At 39.4% G+C, this 20013-nt stretch overlaps 1 protein-coding gene across 1 annotated transcript in view; it reads right to left on the bottom strand.

Annotated features, from left to right (window-relative positions):
• Positions 1–20013, bottom strand: part of pclob (piccolo presynaptic cytomatrix protein b) — a 129597-nt gene that overhangs the window by 67399 nt on the left and 42185 nt on the right. The window contains exons 13-14 of the mRNA XM_060924348.1: positions 5232–5780; positions 27–5096 (exon numbers count right to left, since the gene is read on the bottom strand). Of these exons, the coding sequence (XP_060780331.1) occupies positions 27–5096; positions 5232–5780 (5619 nt within the window). The remainder of the gene's footprint in view (positions 1–26; positions 5097–5231; positions 5781–20013) is intronic.

Raw genomic sequence — 20013 nt, forward strand, 5'->3', positions numbered from 1 at the left:
GTTTCCCTTTTGATTGGTTGTATAACTGTCTCTATTTGGGGCACAAAATCAAGGTTTGTTGCTACTGAATATGGTATTGAAACTATACTTGATGGTGGAGCTGAAATCCCTGTTGACACAAAATTTATTTTAGGTTCTGTAGTCATGTCCGAAATTTCACCCAGAACTGTTGATGTTACAGTGGGTTTGGAAACCAGTTCTGGTGCAGGATACGTTGTTGTGGTCACATGTGGTGCAGAGTAAACATTTTTTTCCTCATACATTTTGGTTGGTAGTACATCTGTTTCTGTTTGGGGCACAAAACCATAGCTAGGAGCTATTGAATATGGTACTGAAACTGCACTTGATGCTGAAGCAACTGTGTCATCTGTTGAGCTCTTATTTGTAACATCTGATGCAGAGTCCCCAGTTTGTCCTGAAATAATTGGTGCTGTAAAAGTAGGGCCAGATATTACTTTTGGTAGGGGAGCTATTCCAGGTTGTGAAACCATGATCAGTGGTGCACACACCACAGGTGGCGTAAACGTTGTTGATTCAATAGCAAGACCCTGCTGCTTAGGAGTTGGTAGAGATGGTCTACATATTGGAGCTTGGGTTGTAACACCTTCCACTGGTGATCCTGGTTCTGATGGCAGTGTTATAACAACATATGTCTCAAGAGTTTTAGCAAATCTAGGTGACAAGGGAGATTTTGGAGATGAGATACTGTGCTTGATGTCAGTGGGGGCAGTCAAGGATAGTGGAAGGGCCTTGGGAGGTTCTCTTGTTCTTGGTAAAGTTGCAGCATGCCCAATTTGGGCAACTGTAGATTCATGAATTACTGATGGTTTTACACTTTCTCTTGATTTGTGACTGAATGCTAGGCTACCTGGTACACAAAATGGCTTAGGTGGGACTGGGGGAGGTGACTTGTGTATGCTGGTTGCAAATTGATTCACTGATGCTGTAGGTGCTTGGCTCACTATACTTTTGACAGATTCAATAGTAGTGGGTACCACTGACTGTTGGTTAAACGGTGTATTAGGTAAACTATCAGGTGGTAGGGCTGGTGGTGAAACTGCAGGTGGTGGTGGAAATTCAATGAATGGCTTATCTGCTCTTTCTCTGGAGATAGGTGCCACTTGAGGTTCAAGTTGTATTGACGCAAAAGTTAAGTCACTAGGCAAGCTAGCTTTCAGTCCCACAAGAGGAGAAGCATCTGAACTGATAACAGGGGAAACACTCACAACAGGTGGACTTCGAACTTGTTGAATGGAGGTTGCCAACGTATTAGTAATGATAGCCTGTGTTTCTTGTTTTATCATGGGTATACTTTCAACATTTGGCACAATGATAGCAGTATCTTGTCCTGTCTGCAAAGCAGGAGTCACAGTATGAAAGCCTTCTACTGCAGGTTGAAAATTTCCTGTCTTTGGCTTTGTGTCCACTCCTATTGACTGAGTTGGTTGAAAAGATAAAGTTACAAAGGCTACAGTTGTATTTATGGTTGGAAAAACCTTTGGGGCAGTATGGTCTACAGATTGGACGGTTTGTGAAACTGCAACACTGAGTTCATGGGCTGCTGTTTGTTCCAGAAGTGATTTGTCTGCATCTATACAAGGAATAGGAATTTTAATAGCTGGGGTCATAGCTGTCATATCTGCACCAGGAACAGTGGGTGAAACATGCTGGTGTTGTATGAAAGAATTGACTGGAGCACTTGGTTTTGTTGGTTCTGAAACAGTTGAACAAATATAGCCCTGTTCCACAGATGAGGAAAGAGCACATGGTTTAAAAGATACACTCTGGCCTGTAGCGAGAGTGTCTTTTGAGGAGTAGGTTGATACTGCAGTTGGGGTAGAAATATGACCTTGATCTATGGTTGAGGTACTTGGTAAAGCAGGAGTGTGTGCTTGTGTAGATATTACACCTGCACTATGAATTGGATACTCTGAAGGTGAAGAAGACACGAGGTCTGGGATTTTGACAACAATTGGAACAGGTTCTGGAATAATGGCAGAAGATGCATGTTCTCTTCTGGTATATCTAGGAGTGGGATCTAAAGATGGTACTTGAATTGGGTGTTCTGATGTAGGAAATACAACATCAGGCACAAAAGGAGTTGAAGTTATGCATGGAATTTGGGCCTGTGACACATAAACTGGTGCAGTTGGGTAATCTGGGATTAAAGACACTGTAGCTACTACTGAGGATGAACTCACTGCTTGACTTGTGACAGAAGCTGTAATTTGCTCATGTGTGGACACTGGAGTTACTGTAGTTGTTGACATGAGGGTAGAATAATCTACAATATTTGTTGGTTCCAAAATTGTTTTTGAATATGTAGTCTGTAAAACTGAATCAGGTTGTGATACTCCATCTTGTATTGTAACAATAATTGCATCTGGGGTAGGCTTTGAGGTGAAAACTGGTTTAGGAGCTAGTAGTGGCTTAGAAATGGAGACATCAGCTGGCTTAGTAGCTTGGTTTGGTTCTGGAGTCACTGATGATTCAGAAACAGCAGTATCTGCTTGAGAAGAAACTAGTGTTGGCTTTGAAACTAGTGGTGGTTTAGTAGCAGACATCCCAGGTAGACTTGGAGCTGTTGAGATCTTTACGGTTTGTTGGGTAGATGCAGCAACTTGGGAGGGGCATACAATTTCTTCAACAGAGATGTCAATTACAGTAGAATGAGGTCGTACAAAATCTTGACATGCTGGTTTTGATACTAAGTCTGCCACTGAAATTATACCTTGTGCAGAATCAGATCCGAGACTTGTTGGACTTTCAGCAACATAGGGTTTTGGTGGAATGGAAGCTTGCCCTGCAGTCTGATCTATAACACATGAGGAAGATGTTGTAAAATCTAAGGATTTACTTGGCAGAGACTGAGGAGATGCTTGTGAATCCCAAGCAGAAGCAAGGGACACATGTTCAAGTGCTGATTTTGACAGTGGAACTTCAGACACAACAGATGTTGGCTCAGACTCTATTGACTGTGCCTCTAGTGAAGATTCTATAAATTCAGAAGCTTCCTCTGATCTGTCATCACACTGAACAATACCATTTAACATAACTATTTCATATTCTTGTGTGATACTCTCTTCATCCTCAGCCTCCTCTTCACCAGATGAACACTGAGTAATTTTTAGGTCAGGAATAGGATAGAGAACATTTTTAACAGGCTGATCTTGTGAAGGTATTGACTCCGCCATGTAAGGCTCCATGGCACACTCAATAGGTTCAGTTGCAAATTCATCCTTGTCATTATCCTCTTCCCCACTTGAGGGAATTTGTACTACTTCAGAAGAATCATATAAAGGCTCAGATAAAGACAAAGGTGATACCGGTGATAGAGGAGTTGATTGTGTAGGACTTGTTCCTGGTGTCATAACTTCTTTTTCCCTCTCCAGCAGTTCGTCATTTGCAGTTTCAGCATACCACTGCCAATTTTCATCTTGGGGTTTTGTAAACTCATAGTTTTCTGATATATTTACATAACAAGTGTCAGTAATGGCAGTTACAGTGGTATCTCTGTGAGGAGCTGATTTGTTTAGCTGTGCATGTTCAAATGTTTGATCTTTTAGCATGAGTTCTCTATTTTTCTGCCTCTCCTCATAGGCCTCCTCTGGTGTTTGAAGCTTTCTTTCTGTTTGTTGAACAGACACATTAGTCAAGTACTCATTTACAGTAGTATTATGATCACCTCCTATAGCCTGTGCTGGTTCCTCCACTAATGACTCGTAAGCGTAGTCCTCTATCAGCATGCCTTCATACAGTGGCTCAATATCAGGTGGAGTGATTTTCTTTGTCATAGCTTTGAGTTCTTGGGCTTTCTGCATAATTTCTTCATATGCCTCATCTGCACTCTTTAATTGTTTCTCTCCAACATTACGCATCACATCCACTGGTGGCAGTTGGTGGCTAACAACATTTTCTTGTTCTGACTCTGTACTTGGTGAGATGTTTGAGTAAGAAAATGTCTCATATATTTTTATTTCTGAAACTTGCAAAACTTCATCAATTTTAGGTATGCACTCTATCTGAGAGTGATTTGATGGATGATCTAGCAAATTGTCTTTTTCTTTACTGGATTTTTTGTAAGACATTTTGAGCTGTCTTTGATCAGTGTCCCTTTGTATTTCTTGTTCTATAAGTTGATCTCCTTCCCCCAGGATCTCTTCCTCCTCAGAAGAGTCTGCTATAGTTTGAAGGGTTTGACCTGGCCTATGCTTAACTTTTCGTTGCTGCTTGCCCTCTAAATTCTCCTTCTTGTGACATGGACTGCTATCACTTTCTTCACCAAGTGAAGACATAGATGTAGGTGATGTGGTTCCTGATGTGATGTGTGATGCTTGCATGCTGGAAGATCCACCGTCTTTAGACATATCTTCAGCTAAGCTCTCTTCTTCTGAAGTCTGACTGACAGGAGCATTTTGTTGTACAGAAATAGCTCTTGTGTTGTTAAGGTCTCTGGTTTCTTCATTTTCATTATCATTTGGGTGAAATGTTTTTACTGTTTTATCGATGGGACTGGCCTGCATTAAATGACCTTCTTGTTCTTGAGACAAGAGGCGACTATCAACACTTTCTTCGGGCACATTAAGTTGCTTTATCACTCTTTCAGCTTCATGATCGGTACTTCCAGTATCTGCATCACTGTCTTCATGCAGAACTTGATTGTCTTTTTCTCTGATCTGTTTTGCGATGCAACTTTGTTGATGAGTTGGTGACAAATCCTTATTTTCACTTGTTTGCTTTATCTGTATCTGTATGAGCTCTTCATCTCCAGAATCAGAATGCTGTTTTGTCCACACTGTTTCTTTAATATGGGCCAGCTCTGCTGCAGTTTCCTCAAAAAGAGACTCGCTAGCCCTCTGAATCTCTTTAAGCTCTTCCTCAGATGAACTGTATGATTCAGGTGAAACTGGAAATGTATTCGGTCCCTGTGGGTCTTTATCATTCACTTTCAAGTTGTTTGTCTTGTCCCCTGATACTGAGAGTACTATGCTTTCACTTTCACAGTGCTTAGTAGGAGTAATATTTAACTGAATTAAAGCCTCTTCATTTTGGATAAGTTTATCTGGAAATGCAGAATCTTCTGCCAATTTTGCTACCTGTAAAACAAATACTTGTATTAGTTCATAAATAATGATTTTTGTGAAATGAGTAAATGGGTTTTGCAAAAAGGTATTAACTGTAACTTTGTGTGTGTGTGTGTGTGTGTGTGTGTGTGTGTGTGTATACATTACCATATATGTAAGTTCACAAGCCTCCTTGAATTCAAGTGATGCTTCAACAGTAGGAGGCTTCATTATGTTTGGAGAGTCCATTGCCTGTGTTGGTTCATCTTTTGTACTGACCATTGGTTGTACAGTTTCACTTTTTAACTCAACTGCTGTGATGACCGCTTCAGTAGGTGGTGTTTCTGATTCTATCTGGAGTGTCTCTGCTTCCTGAGAGCTTGCTTTTTGTATGAGTTCTTCTGTAGTCAATTTCTCCTCTCTTACTGTAGGTTTTGGAGGTATACTTTTCAATTCATCCATTTTGTCAGCAGCTTCAATGGGTTCCACAGGTAGTACTTTTGAGGCCATTATTTGTTCTTCAGGTGTATGTTTAAGGACAGTAGGCCCAGGGGTTTCAGTGGCCTGACCACCTTCTAATATTTTGATTGTTTGGGCTTTGGGTAAAGCTGCTGCTTTAGTTCCAGGTATAGGTACTGGTCTGTGAATTTGTCCAATGTCTCCCAGGTTACCAGATAGGGCTCTCTGAGTCTGGCAGTTCAAACATAGCCACTCACCCTGTATAAATAAATAATGATCATGAATATGAAGCCATATTGATAAATCAGTATCATTCTAATTTAAAAATCTTGCCTACATTAGCAACTGATAAATATTATCATGACAATTATCCATCAAATATAGTTATGTTTCACAAACTCTTAATGATTACATTTCTAACATCTGTTGCTCATGGATGGCCAAAAATAAAAATGTTATCTGTTAACATACTATACTTAATTTGAAATTAGCTATTTTGCAAGTAATTGGTAACTGTTTTATTATGCTATATAGGCAATATTGGCTAGCCAATATCAAACACCTTCTGGAGAATTAACATAACTAATAAGCTAGGTAATGTTAACATAGTGCTCCTAAATTTCCTTTGGGATCAATAACTAATAAGCTAGGTAATGTTAACATAGTGCTCCTAAATTTCCTTTAGGATCAATAAAGTATCCATCCATCCATCCATCCATCCATCCATCCATCATCCATCCATCCAGCCCAATTAATGTTGGAAAGTTATAGTGTGAAAATAAAGCCAATAATTTATGGTAGGTAATATGCTGAGGCATAGAACTGAAAATAATATGTAGCAGTCATGTGATATGTTCAGTTGGCTGATAAAAGCTGACTTCACACACTTCTCAGTGGACAATGCTATTTTCTGTCAGGTGCAATTAGACTCTCCAGTAACAAGTCTCAGTAACAAACAGGTTTAAATTTACATTTTCTGGAGTGTGGTATGTCCGTTGAACTGTTAACTGTCTGAACTTTGAACCCATTAGCTAGTTAACTATGACTGTGATTTTTAAAAGTAGCAGGGTAATCAATAATATATCCATAGTTTAACAGTGGATCAGTGCAATTCAATTTAATTACAAGGTATCTCATGACAAGAGAAAAGAGTGTGGAAAGTGAACACATTACTTTTCTTCAGAAAATAATTTTCAAGTATTTATTAATAATAATAATAATAATAATAATAATAATAATAAAATTATGAATCATGTCTCTGTGTAACATACACTATATGGCCAAACGTATGTGGACACCTGCCCTTCACTCTCATATGTCAGCCTTCTCTGAACCTTGCCTCAAAGTTGGAAGCACAGAATGGTCTAGAAAGTATTTGTATGATGTAGCATGAACATTTCCCTTTACTGGACCTTCCATCCATCCATCCAACCATCCATCCATTATCTGTAACTGCTTATCCTGTACAGGGTCGCAGGCAAGCTGGAGCCTATTCCAGCTGACTATGGGCGAGAGGCGGGGTACACCCTGGACAAATCACCAGGTCATTGCAGGGCTGACACATACAGTGCGTTTACATGCACATCCAAATCGAGCTACTGTCGGTAATCGAGCTAAGGGTCCCAGCAGGGGTGCCAGAGAAATCCAATCCTACATGCACACAAGGAAATCGAGCTATTGTGTGAGGTACATTGTGCACCCGAGCCACAGGTGGCGCTACACGCCCCATTGTGTTGGTACACTTCCGGTTGTTGTCATGAAGAAGAGCTATTCAAGAGTATAAACAAAGTTATCAGCAGTGTTGCCAGATACTGCTGACGTTTTCCAGCCCAAAACATGTTCAAATCTGCCAAAATGCACTTAAAACCGCCCAATCTGGCAACACTGGCAGTTCCGTGTTCACAAGTTCCGTGCTCAAGCTGTTAGGCTTGCTCTAACAGACTGTATGGCTACAAACTGTCCTGCGCAGACCACTGTTTTGTAAGACAACTTATTTTGCACAATTGTATATTTTTCTAAAGTCCATTTTTTGCTTACAATTTAACTTATGTCTTAATAAACACACAAAAAGTTCAATTGTTTTGTTTTTATTGACATTCCTCAGATATTGGACATATATATATACACACACACACACACAAATACAGTGACTTGTTTTATGTACACAATTCACAGCTATGCAACAGCTGTACAGATGTATTTGGTGATACAGTAAGTGAGATAAATTTTAACAGTGCAAACAATGCCACAAAAAGAAAAGATTCATGATTCGTTGTCATGCCGACCGGGGCTGTTGTGTGTCCCGCTTGTGGTCTCGTCACTCGTCACTTCCGGAAGGGGCAGTGCTGAAGTAAGTAGCTCGACTACGTAGCTCGATAGTAGTCTGGCTAACACGACTTCAAAGCTCTGCGAGCATTTGGTCTGGCAAAGATATTAAGCCCAACCATTTCCCAAAGCGCATGGTTGACCCGCCTCCCTGAAATGCCTCAGTTTGCTACTGGTCGAAGCCAGAAAAAACTGTGACGAAGCTTAAACCAATCACATCACTCTTTCCTCTGACGTATGTGACGCGACGGAAACTGCTTGAGTAACAGGAAGAAGATAAATACCTCCAGGGCTGCTCTTTGCTCCGTTTTCAATGAGAACTTCCTGTTGAATGCTTTCAATACAGCATCTACCGCTGTGTCAAAGGCTTGCCGCTGCTCCATGTTCGTAATGTTTCTAGTGAATGAAGCACTTCCGGCATAGATTCTGTAAACAATCTATGGCTTCCGGTCGCAGTTCTACTACGTCACTGCCTTGAACACGCCTCTACCCAGGGCCGTTGGAGATGCTCAAAGTTGATTGGCTCCCGATTTTTCGGGAGCTTGGAAGAGCTGGAGATAGCTTGCCTTGCCAGACTAAGCTCGCAACAGGCCCTCGTGTTGCATCACACTTAGGATGGGCGGGCCCAGGCTAACTCGATGCACTAAGTAGCTCGGCTAAAATCGCATAATCTAGGTCGTGTAGCTCGATTACAAGAAATCAAGTTCGGTTTGATTTCAGCCTAGCTAAGGTGTTTCCATGGCATTTAGAACTTCGATTTCAGTCGAGCAACGGCAGAAATTCGATTTTCTCTATGTGCATGTAAACGCACTGAGTGAGACAAACAACCATTCACACTCACATTCACACCTACGGTCAATTTAGAGTCACCAATTAGCCTAACCTGCATGTCTTTGGACTGTGGGGGGAAACTGGAGCACCTGGAGGAAACCCATGCAGACACGGGGAGAACATGCAAACTCCACACAGAGAGGCCCTCGTCCACTACACCACCATGCCGCCCCTTTACTGGACCTTAGAGGCTCAAACCTGTTCCAGCATGACATGACAATGCCCCTTTGCAGAAAATCTCCACAAAGACATGGTTTGCCAAATTTGGTCTGAAAATCAAGTGGCCTGCAAAGAGCCCTGACTTCAATCACACTCAACCATTTTGGGATGAACAGGAACGTAGACCATATGCCAGATCATCTCACCCAACATGGGTAATACTTTTTGGATGAATTAGCAGAAATCCCCATAACCATGTTCCAAAATCTAGTGGAAAGCTTTCCTTGAAGAATGGAGGCTGTTACAGCCGCAAAGGAAAGAACAAATTCATATTAATGTCCATAGTTTTGGAATGGGATGTTTAACAAGCATCTGAAGTGGTAGTCAGGTGTCCAAATACATTTGACCATATAGTGTATTCACCTAGATAGAACTATGTACTTTCTGTGTTTGGGCAACACAGTGATGTCGTGGTTAGCACTGTTGCCTCAAACAAGAAGGTTCTGGGTTTGAGCCCAGTGGCTGGTGGACCTTTCTGTGTGGAGTTTGCATGTTCTCCCCGTGTCTGCGTGGGTCTCCTCTGGGTTCTCCGGTTTCCTCCACAGTTCAAAGACATGCAGTTAGGTTAACTGGCTACTCGAAATTGACCATAGGTGTGAATGTGTGTTTGAGTGCGCAGAAAGGAGAACTGGCCACCCTACTGCTGCAATTCTGGCCAAGTCAACAAAAAGTGGTTTGCCTCAAGCCTGGATTGGGTTCGGCACAACTTTGTGTTTAACAGTTTGTGTGTGTGAGCATAAAATAACTAACAAATAACACTGTTATACGGTATTTCTTTAGCCTCACATTTCATTGCCCAGTCTTCAGAAGAGAAACAATAAGGATGTCTACAAGGTGAGATTAATCGGGTGAAAAAATAAGTGATCAATGTCACTTTTTTTGTGTGTTTGTAATTCTCAATTCAAAATTCCTAAGCCACAAAACACAATTACATGCAATAACATCATTACATAACACTGCACTCTTTCACACTTGCTCACTTTTCATGACCATAAACGTTTTCATTTGGAGTTTTGCACATATTAAAATCTGCAAACTGTTTAATTTCAAATGATATTGTAGGTCACTTCTTTCATACACTGAGCAGAAATAAACCACCAATTTTATTTGTCATCTCTATTTTAACATAGAGCAATTCTATTTTGCGGCCCACAAATGTTGTAGTAATACTTAGTAATGTAAGTAAATACATGAACTACAACCAGAAGAAACAAGCTGACAGTGACTTTTCATTTCTCATGATTAATTGTACTTTTAAAACCAGAATCATTGCTGATTAAATTACAGTGTTTACAGTCTGAATTTAGCCTTTGATGAGATTACATTACATTACAGGTATTTAGCAGACACTCTTATCCAGAGCGATGTATGACAAGTGCAAAAGTCAGGTCCACGAAGTACTGAACTTCTAGACAAGAAAGTTCTAGTGCCAACTGAGCAAGTGACATAATAATACTTAGTGTAATATTCTGCTGAAGTACTAATACTCCACAAACAGCCAAGGAAAGCAAGCCATCCATACAAGTGAACTGAAAAAGTACAAACTCATCTCATCATCTCAAGCCACTTTATCCTGTTCTACAGGGTCACAGGCAAGCTGACTACGGGCGAAAGGCGGGGTACACCCTGGACAAGTCGCCAGGTCATCACAGGGCTGACACATAGACACAGACAACCATTCACACTCACATTCACACCTACGGACAATTTAGAGTCACCAGTTAACCTAACCTGCATGTCTTTGGACTGTGGGGGAAACCGGAGCACCCGGAGGAAACCCATGCGAACAACATGCAAACTCTGCACAGAAAGGCCCTCACCGGCCATGGGGATCGAACCTGGACCTTCTTGCTGTGAGGTAACAGCGCTAACCACTACACCACCGTGCCGCCCCAAAAGTACAACCAAACAGACACAGCCTGGGTTGTTCTAGACCGATACGCAGTTACACAGTGGGCAGGAAAGAAGGGGAGAGGTGCAGCCTGAAGAGATGAGTCTTCAGTCTGTGCTTGAAAGTGGACAGGGAGTCAGCAGTTCTGACCTCAATGAGAAGGTCATTCCAGCAACAGGGAGCCAGAACAGACAGCCGTCTTGAGCAGACTGGGCAGGAGTGGAGAGGAAGAGGGGTCAGACAACCAGCAGTAGCGGAGTGTAGGGCTCTGGCTGGCGCATAGGGGTGGCTCAGACTCTGGAGGTATGCTGGCGAGTATTGAGGCAGTGTTTTTAAGCCTATTATAGAAGCTGGCTAGACAAAAATGTTCAAAATTTTAGAAGATTGCTAAATCTGAATTCTTGTAATGCATTTTTACTCATCAAACTACCATGAATATTTGTGTGTGGAGTCACAATAACAGCAGCAACAACAACAAAACAGGTGCCCAGGGCACCACTTATTCTATTGTTTTCTCTATAGATCAGTCTATAGAGCTATAGTTGTCTACAGAACATGATCGTCTTTTACTCTTTACTGTTTATTAATAGACTTTAGTGCTTTAGTTTTTCACCTTTAAGAGCTATGCTCATTATTAACTCATAATGCTGATAGGCATCCAGTGTAATTACAGTGAAAACATGTTATTAAAGACCCGCAGGCCTATATACAAATAAATGCATAAGTTATTGTGGTGCAGGATCCCACTGTTGTTGTTCTGCTTTGTTTCTGATGTTCCATGTCTCCCCAAAATGATAACTTTGCATTTTTAACCAAATTTAATTAATTATTATTCACGTCTCCTACCATTATTTAAAAAAAAAAAATCAAGTACAGCTTACAACCCCGATTCCAAAAAAGTTGGGACAAAGTACAAATTGTAAATAAAAATGGAATACAATGATGTGGAAGTTTCAAAATTCCATATTTTATTCAGAATAGAACATAGATGACATATCAAATGTTTAACCTGAGAAAATGTATAATTTAAAGAGAAAAATCAGGTGATTTTAAATTTCATGACAACAACACATCTCAAAAAAGTTGGGACAAGGCCATGTTTACCACTGTGAGACATCCCCTTTTCTCTTTACAACAGTCTGTAAATGTCTGGGGACTGAGGAGACAAGTTGCTCAAGTTTAGGGATAGGAATGTTAACCCATTCTTGTCTAATGTAGGATTCTAGTTGCTCAACTGTCTTAGGTCTTTTTTGTCGTATCTTCCGTTTTATGATGCACCAAATGTTTTCTATGGGTGAAAGATCTGGACTGCAGTTCAGTACCCGGACCCTTCTTCTACGCAGCCATGATGCTGTAATTGATGCAGTATGTGGTTTGGCATTGTCATGTTGGAAAATGCAAGGTCTTCCCTGAAAGAGACGTCGTCTGGATGGGAGCATATGTTGCTCTAGAACCTGGATATACCTTTCAGCATTGATGGTGTCTTTCCAGATGTGTAAGCTGTCCATGCCACACGCACTAATGCAACCCCATACCATCAGAGATGCAGGCTTCTGAACTGAGCGCTGATAACAACTTGGGTCGTCCTTCTCCTCTTTAGTCCGAATGACATGGCGTCCCTGATTTCCATAAAGAACTTCAAATTTTGATTCGTCTGACCACAGAACAGTTTTCCACTTTGCCACAATCCATTTTAAATGAGCCTTGGCCCAGAGAAGACGTCTGCGCTTCTGGATCATGTTTAGATACGGCTTCTTCTTTGAACTATAGAGTTTTAGCTGGCAACGGCGGATGGCACGGTAAATTGTGTTCACAGATAATGTTCTCTGGAAATATTCCTGAGCCCATTTTGTGATTTCCAATACAGAAGCATGCCTGTATGTGATGCAGTGCCGTCTAAGGGCCCGAAGATCACGGGCACCCAGTATGGTTTTCCGGCCTTGACCCTTATGCGCAGAGATTCTTCCAGATTCTCTGAATCTTTTGATGATATTATGCACTGTAGATGATGATATGTTCAAACTCTTTGCAATTTTACACTGTCGAACTCCTTTTTGATATTGCTCCACTATTTGTTGGCGCAGAATTAGGGGGATTGGTGATCCTCTTCCCATCTTTACTTCTGAGAGCCGCTGCCACTCCAAGATGCTCTTTTTATACCCAGTCATGTTAATGACCTATTGCCAATTGACCTAATGAGTTGCAATTTGGTCCTCCAGCTGTTCCTTTTTTGTACCTTTAACTTTTCCAGCCTCTTATTGCTCCTGTCCCAACTTTTTTGAGATGTGTTGCTGTCATGAAATTTCAAATGAGCCAATATTTGGCATGAAATTTCAAAATGTCTCACTTTCGACATTTGATATATTTTCTATGTTCTATTGTGAATACAATAGCAGTTTTTGAGATTTGTAAATTATTGCATTCCGTTTTTATTTACAATTTGTACTTTGTCCCAACTTTTTTGGAATCGGGATTGTAAAATAAGTGTAGAGATCACTTATTAACTCAACAGCTTTCCAGACAGAACATATCCACATGATAAACTATATGGAGATTATGCATGGAGAAACAGTTCCACAGAGGAAACAATGTGTCAACACTGGTTTAAACCCAAACACAGATTTGTCTACGTATGTAGAAACACAATGGAAAAGTGTGTACATTGCAGAGGTCCTGTCCAGGACACACACACACACAAAACAAAAAAAAAACCCAAAGCATCTCCACAACAACAGTCCAATGTTGTCATTACTGTCTATCGTGTGACCATCTGCTGTTCACATCCTTAGTATTCAAGCTAAGTAGCATGATTATCCCAGGATGCATTAGTAGTCTGTATTTCCTGTGTTCCATTTGTTTCTCGCCAGTTGGTCTGGAATAATGACTCTTATATTACTGGAGTGGGCATAAAGGTCTGCCCATCTGAAAAACTAAAATGGGTAAATATTTGACCGAACACATGCTGGATTAATTTAAAGCAACTGACTGGTTTAAGCAGGTTATAACAATGGGTGGTGGTGGTGGGGGTTATATGGTTTAATATTTTAAAATGATAGTTTTTAATAGTTCTGAGAGTTCTGCTGCGAGATACACCTAATTTCATCAGTAAATTATAAAGCTCATGAGCCAGTACTGATTGATAGGGCTTTTTTTTTTCTTTAACCCAAACACCTGCTGGGTGATTTTTTTTTCAAAGTAATATCTCTAATCCAACCTCCTGCTAGGTTATTTTTTATTATGTTAAACTATGAAAGCTAAAGACAGAGGAGCAGTGTTTAAGGTGTTACATGTGTAATGTGTATACATCAGGGTAAAAAAAAAAAAAAAAAAAAAAAAAATATATATATATATATATATATATATATATATATATATATATATATATATATATATATATATCTCATGTCATTATCTGTAGCCGCTTTATCCTGTTCTACAGGGTTGCAGGCAAGCTGGAGCCTATCCCAGCTGACTACGGGCGAAAGGCGGGGTACACCCTGGACAAGTCGCCAGTACTGTAAAATGTAAAAAAAACAATTAATAATAATAATAATAATAATAATAATAATAATAATGAATTTTAAAAAAGGCAGTGATTTGCAAATACTTCTCAAACTATATTCAATTGAATACAATACAAAGACAAGATATTTAATGTTGAAACTGATAAACTTTCCTGTTTTTTTTTTTAAATATGCACTCATTCTGGACAGTGAAATGTTTACCACTGTGTTACGTCACCTTTTCTTTTAACACTCTGAGGACACTAATTGTTGAACTTTTGAACGTTCTTCTTTGATATACGACTTTATTTGCTCAACAGTCCAGGGTCTCCATTGTCATATTTTGCACTTCATAATTTCAGTAGGAGGCAGGCAAGCCAGTTTAGCACCTGCACTCTTTTACTACGAAGCCACACTGTTGTAACGTGCAGAATGTGGCTTGGCATTTTTTAAGCATACTTTTCCATTTAAAAACTTTTTGAAGACAAATTTGAGACAAAGTAAATGTGTATATGAAATGCAAATAAGAAATACTATGACATCTCCTGATATATCAATGAGAAATACTTCAGCTAAGAAAATGTCCTCTGGGTGAAGATCAGTGTCAAAGTGGCATTCAGTTCCCACAAGGTAATAAACAGTTATAAATAGTTAAGTATTCCATTACACAGGGTGGAATGTGCTAAGGTGGTTCAGTGGTAGTTTTATATTGCAAGATTCTACTGGTATAGTGTCACCAAATGTATTGACGAGGGATGTGTCTGAAATATATATGACTTGTCAATTATAATGTCTTTTATCATGAGATGCATTTTACTGGTTTTCTTCACTATAACAGTGCTACTAGTTGATGTGTCTCCTTATACTCAGAGTGACAGAGTAAATGTGATGGTGCAGCCAAGAAGAAAACACAATTGATCAGTGAAACCTTGCCAGCCTTGTTGTTAATGGGATTACAATTTCGTATCGCATGAATGGTTATTGTGCAATGTGAACAGAATGTGTGCGAGTATAACAAATTTCATGGAGGACCAAAACATTAAATACTTGAATATACTATACATATCACCAACCTCTCATAAAAAGAAGTTTGCATTGTTATAGCTGTTTATGACTAGGTGATCATTGGTCGATCCTTCTTTATATGACCATACATTTTCAGGCACCGAAAACACGACAGACAGACAGACAGACAGACAGACAGACAGATAGATAGATAGATAGATAGATAGATAGATAGATAGATAGATAGATAGATAGATAGATAGATAGATAGATAGATATGCTGGTATACTGGTACCTCCTTGAATAGATTTGCCTACATTTGAGATATGTCTTAAAACACTTGTTTAAATAATGGAAAGACAGTCGGCTATTAAGAGACATTGGAAATGTTTTTTTTTTTTTTAATGGGCCTCATTCGTTGTATTATAAATGGCTGAATTAGAAAACTCTAAATCTGATTCTCTATAAGAGACTACTGCAATTCATCTGTTAAAAAAGACAAGCACTAACAGCAGTAATTCATGTTGCTGAGGTTTATTAAAATGATGGTCTTTCTTTTTGCTCTTGTGCTGCTAGTTTTCAAAGCTGCAATCTTTAAATGACTCTGCATATGAATGCATACCAATAGCTGGCTTTGACAGCTCTAAAAGAAGCATAACTCTCCCCAAAAGTGCCTTTTCATACTGTTCTTAGACATCACCCAGCGTCTTTGAGACAGATAAAGAAGGTACCTACAGTGCATTAGGGCCCTTTCATCAGAAAACCTGATCAACTGAATTGAAGTGGATTTGTACTGAATATCGTTTGATTGGTATTGAATAAATCTGCATTGTACTGTAGAGTTGTACTGCTCTGTTTCACAACTGTGGCTGGTCCCTTATTGATTTCCTGGCAGCGGCAATTGGCAACGGATGTAGCTGGCTAATACAGTACATTTTCATCAGCCCCCACAGAAACACTTTCTCTGTAAATCAGGCCTAATGATAATAGAGAGTCTTGACCTACTAATCTGAAATAAGCAGAGTTATCAGCACTGAAGTTTTTAGCCATGAACACATTCTTGCTATTCTGACAAACAGCAGAGACGAAAATAAATTTATTATTATTATTATTATTATTATTGTTATTGCACAACTTTTCAGAACAAGGGACAATGATTTTTTTATTGCCATAATAAAATAGTTTCAATTAACATCTTATCTGGATGGGATTAGTTTCACTTGGTGACACACTCGATGCAATAATGTTTTTATGTCTCCTCCATGATAAACGTCTCAATTCCAGGTGTAAATTATATTAATTTGGGAAGCATTTTTATCTATAAATGTGGATGATTTGCCTCAGACATGGTAAAATAATCATATGTCTGTTATTTCAAATGCAAGCTGTATGTTATTTACAACCCCGATTCCAAAAAAGTTGGGACAAAGTACAAATTGTAGATAAAAACGGAATGCAATGATGTGGAAGTTTCAAAATTCCATATTTTATTCAGAATAGAACATAGATGACATATCAAATGTTTAAACTGAGAAAATTTATCATTTTAAGAGAAAAATTAGGTGATTTTAAATTTCATGACAACAACACATCTCAAAAAAGTTGGGACAAGGCCATGTTTACTACTGTGAGACATCCGCTTTTCTCTTTACAACAGTCTGTAAACGTCTGGGGACTGAGGAGACAAGTTGCTCAAGTTTAGGGATAGGAATGTTAACCCATTCTTGTCTAATGTAGGATTCTAGTTGCTCAACTGTCTTAGGTCTTTTTTGTCGTATCTTCCGTTTTATGATGCGCCAAATGTTTTCTATGGGTGAAAGATCTGGACTGCAGGCTGGCCAGTTCAGTACCCGGACCCTTCTTCTACGCAGCCATGATGCTGTAATTGATGCAGTATGTGGTTTGGCATTGTCATGTTGGAAAATGCAAGGTCTTCCCTGAAAGAGACGTCATCTGGATGGGAGCATATGTTGCTCTAGAACCTGGATATACATTTCAGCATTGATGGTGTCTTTCCAGATGTGTAAGCTGCCCATGCCACACGCACTAACGCAACCCCATACCATCAGAGATGCAGGCTTCTGAACTGAGCGCTGATAACAACTTGGGTCGTCCTTCTCCTCTTTAGTCCGAATGACACGGCGTCCCTGATTTCCATAAAGAACTTCAAATTTTGATTCGTCTGACCACAGAACAGTTTTCCACTTTGCCACAGTCCATTTTAAATGAGCCTTGGCCCAGAGAAGATGTCTGCGCTTCTGGATCATGTTTAGATATGGCTTCTTCTTTGAACTACAGAGTTTTAGCTGGCAATGGCGGATGGCACGGTGAATTGTGTTCACAGATAATGTTCTCTGGAAATATTCTTGAGCCCATTTTGTGATTTCCAATACAGAAGCATGCCTGTATGTGATGCAGTGCTGTCTAAGGGCCCAAAGATCGCGGGCACCCAGTATGGTTTTCCGGCCTTGACCCTTACGCACAGAGATTCTTCCAGATTCTCTGAATCTTTTGATGATATTATGCACTGTAGATGATGATATGTTCAAACTCTTTGCAATTTTACACTGTCAAACTCCTTTCTGATATTGCTCCACTATTTGTCGGCACAGAATTAGGGGGATTGGTGATCCTCTTCCCATCTTTACTTCTGAGAGCCGCTGCCACTCCAAGATACTCTTTTTATACCCAGTCATGTTAATGACCTATTGCCAATTGACCTAATGAGTTGCAGTTTGGTCCTCCAGCTGTTCCTTTTTTGTACCTTTAACTTTTCCAGCCTCTTATTGCCCCTGTCCCAACTTTTTTGAGATGTGTTGCTGTCATGAAATTTCAAATGAGCCAATATTTGGCATGAAATTTCAAAATGTCTCAGTTTCGACATTTGATATGTTGTCTATGTTCTATTGTGAATACAATATCAGTTTTTGAGATTTGTAAATTATTGCATTCCGTTTTTATTTACAATTTGTACTTTGTCCCAACTTTTTTGGAATCGGGGTTGTATGATTACGATTATTTATTTGGCAGCATCGAACATTGCATGATGAGGGAATATATGGGACAACTGTTTATTCATTTATTTCTAAAGAATGAAACATTGCTTGATATTGTTGCCGATATGAATATGAAATAGCTTTATACCTTTCACCTGACTTTATAATAGCTCCTATAATCAGTTTACAATACTGCTGCAAAAAAGGACAAAAAAGTCCTTTGATGGACTTTTTTTTCTGCCATTAATGGGCTTCCAGTGTAGGTAGTATGGATATAATGTTATAACACATCGCAAGTTATATGAGGTAGGAAACTCCACCTAAGCATTTTTTAAAAAGATACCGGTAGGAATTGTATATTAAATATAGCAAGTAGCCCAAAACAAACAAAAAAAAAAACAAACAAAAAAAGCCCCTGCATAACAAGAAGTAGTATACAGTTGTGCTCAGAAGTTTACATACAGTGACATGAATGTCGTCTTGGATATGAATGTCATGGCAATATTTGCCCTTTCAGTAATTTCTTTGAACTGTTCTTTTTCTGTGGCAGAATGATTATACAGTATACATCTTTAATAATAAAAATAAATAAATAAATAAATAAATAAATTAATAAATTAATTAATTAAAAAAACACTAGAATTTGGTGCCCAAGTTTTAATTTTCTTTGGGTTTTCTGAAATCAACACAGGGTCAAAATTATACATGCAGGGTCAAAAATTTACATACGCTCACTTAGATTATTAATTCAGAGGTGCTGAAACTTCCAAAATGTCTCTTATCTTGCCAAGGTCTCTTAACTTCCTGTTAGTGATCATGATTGACTATAGCTGGTAGCTTCTCTGTGCCTTCATAAAAAGGGTTTGTTTACAGCACTCATTGGATTGACCAACACACAGTAAAATGGGAAAGTCCAAGGAGCTCAGTGCAGATTTGAGAAAGAGGATCGCAGATGTACACAACTCTGGAATGTCTCTTGGAGCCATTTCTAAACAACTGCAAATTTCAAGATCAGTTCAGACAATGGTATCCAAGTTACTGTGAGGTGTAGTCACTTTGCCAAGCCACTTTGCTTCAAGAAAACCCAAACTGTCACCCTCAGCTGAAAGTAAATTAGTTTGGATGGTCAGACACAACCTAGGAACCACCATGGCACAGCCCTGCCATGAACTGGAAGCTGATGGATCACTGTCTACAGTTCAGTGAGTAAATTAGTAAATTAAATTAGTAAATTAGTAGTAAATGAGTAGTAGTAAATTAGTAAAGTAAATTAGTTTACTTTAGTAATTAGTTTACTTTAGTTGAACTCTACCAATTCTACCATGAAGAGTCATGAAATATCCATATCACCATGGGCTAAGAGGCTGCTATCCAAGAAATAACCCCCTGCTCCAAAATTGACACCTTCAAGCTTAACTAAAGTTTGAAGCTGACCACATGGACAAAGAAAAAGCCTTCTGGCGAAAAGCTGTATGGTCAGATGAGACAAAGATTGAGTTGTTTGGCTACAATGACCACCATGTACAGCGGGACACTGTACCAGCTGGTGGTGGTGGTAGGATCATCATGCTCTGGGGCTGTTTTGCTGCCAGTGGAACTGGTTCATTGCACAAAGTGGATGGAATAATGAAGAAGGAGGACTACCTCAGAATTCTTCAGCATGAATCATCAGAAACTTGAACACGACTTGGGGCTTTGGGAGTTACTGTACAACAGGACAA

This window comes from Neoarius graeffei, chromosome 6 (genome assembly GCF_027579695.1).
Source record: "Neoarius graeffei isolate fNeoGra1 chromosome 6, fNeoGra1.pri, whole genome shotgun sequence".
NCBI classification, from domain to species: domain Eukaryota; kingdom Metazoa; phylum Chordata; class Actinopteri; order Siluriformes; family Ariidae; genus Neoarius; species Neoarius graeffei.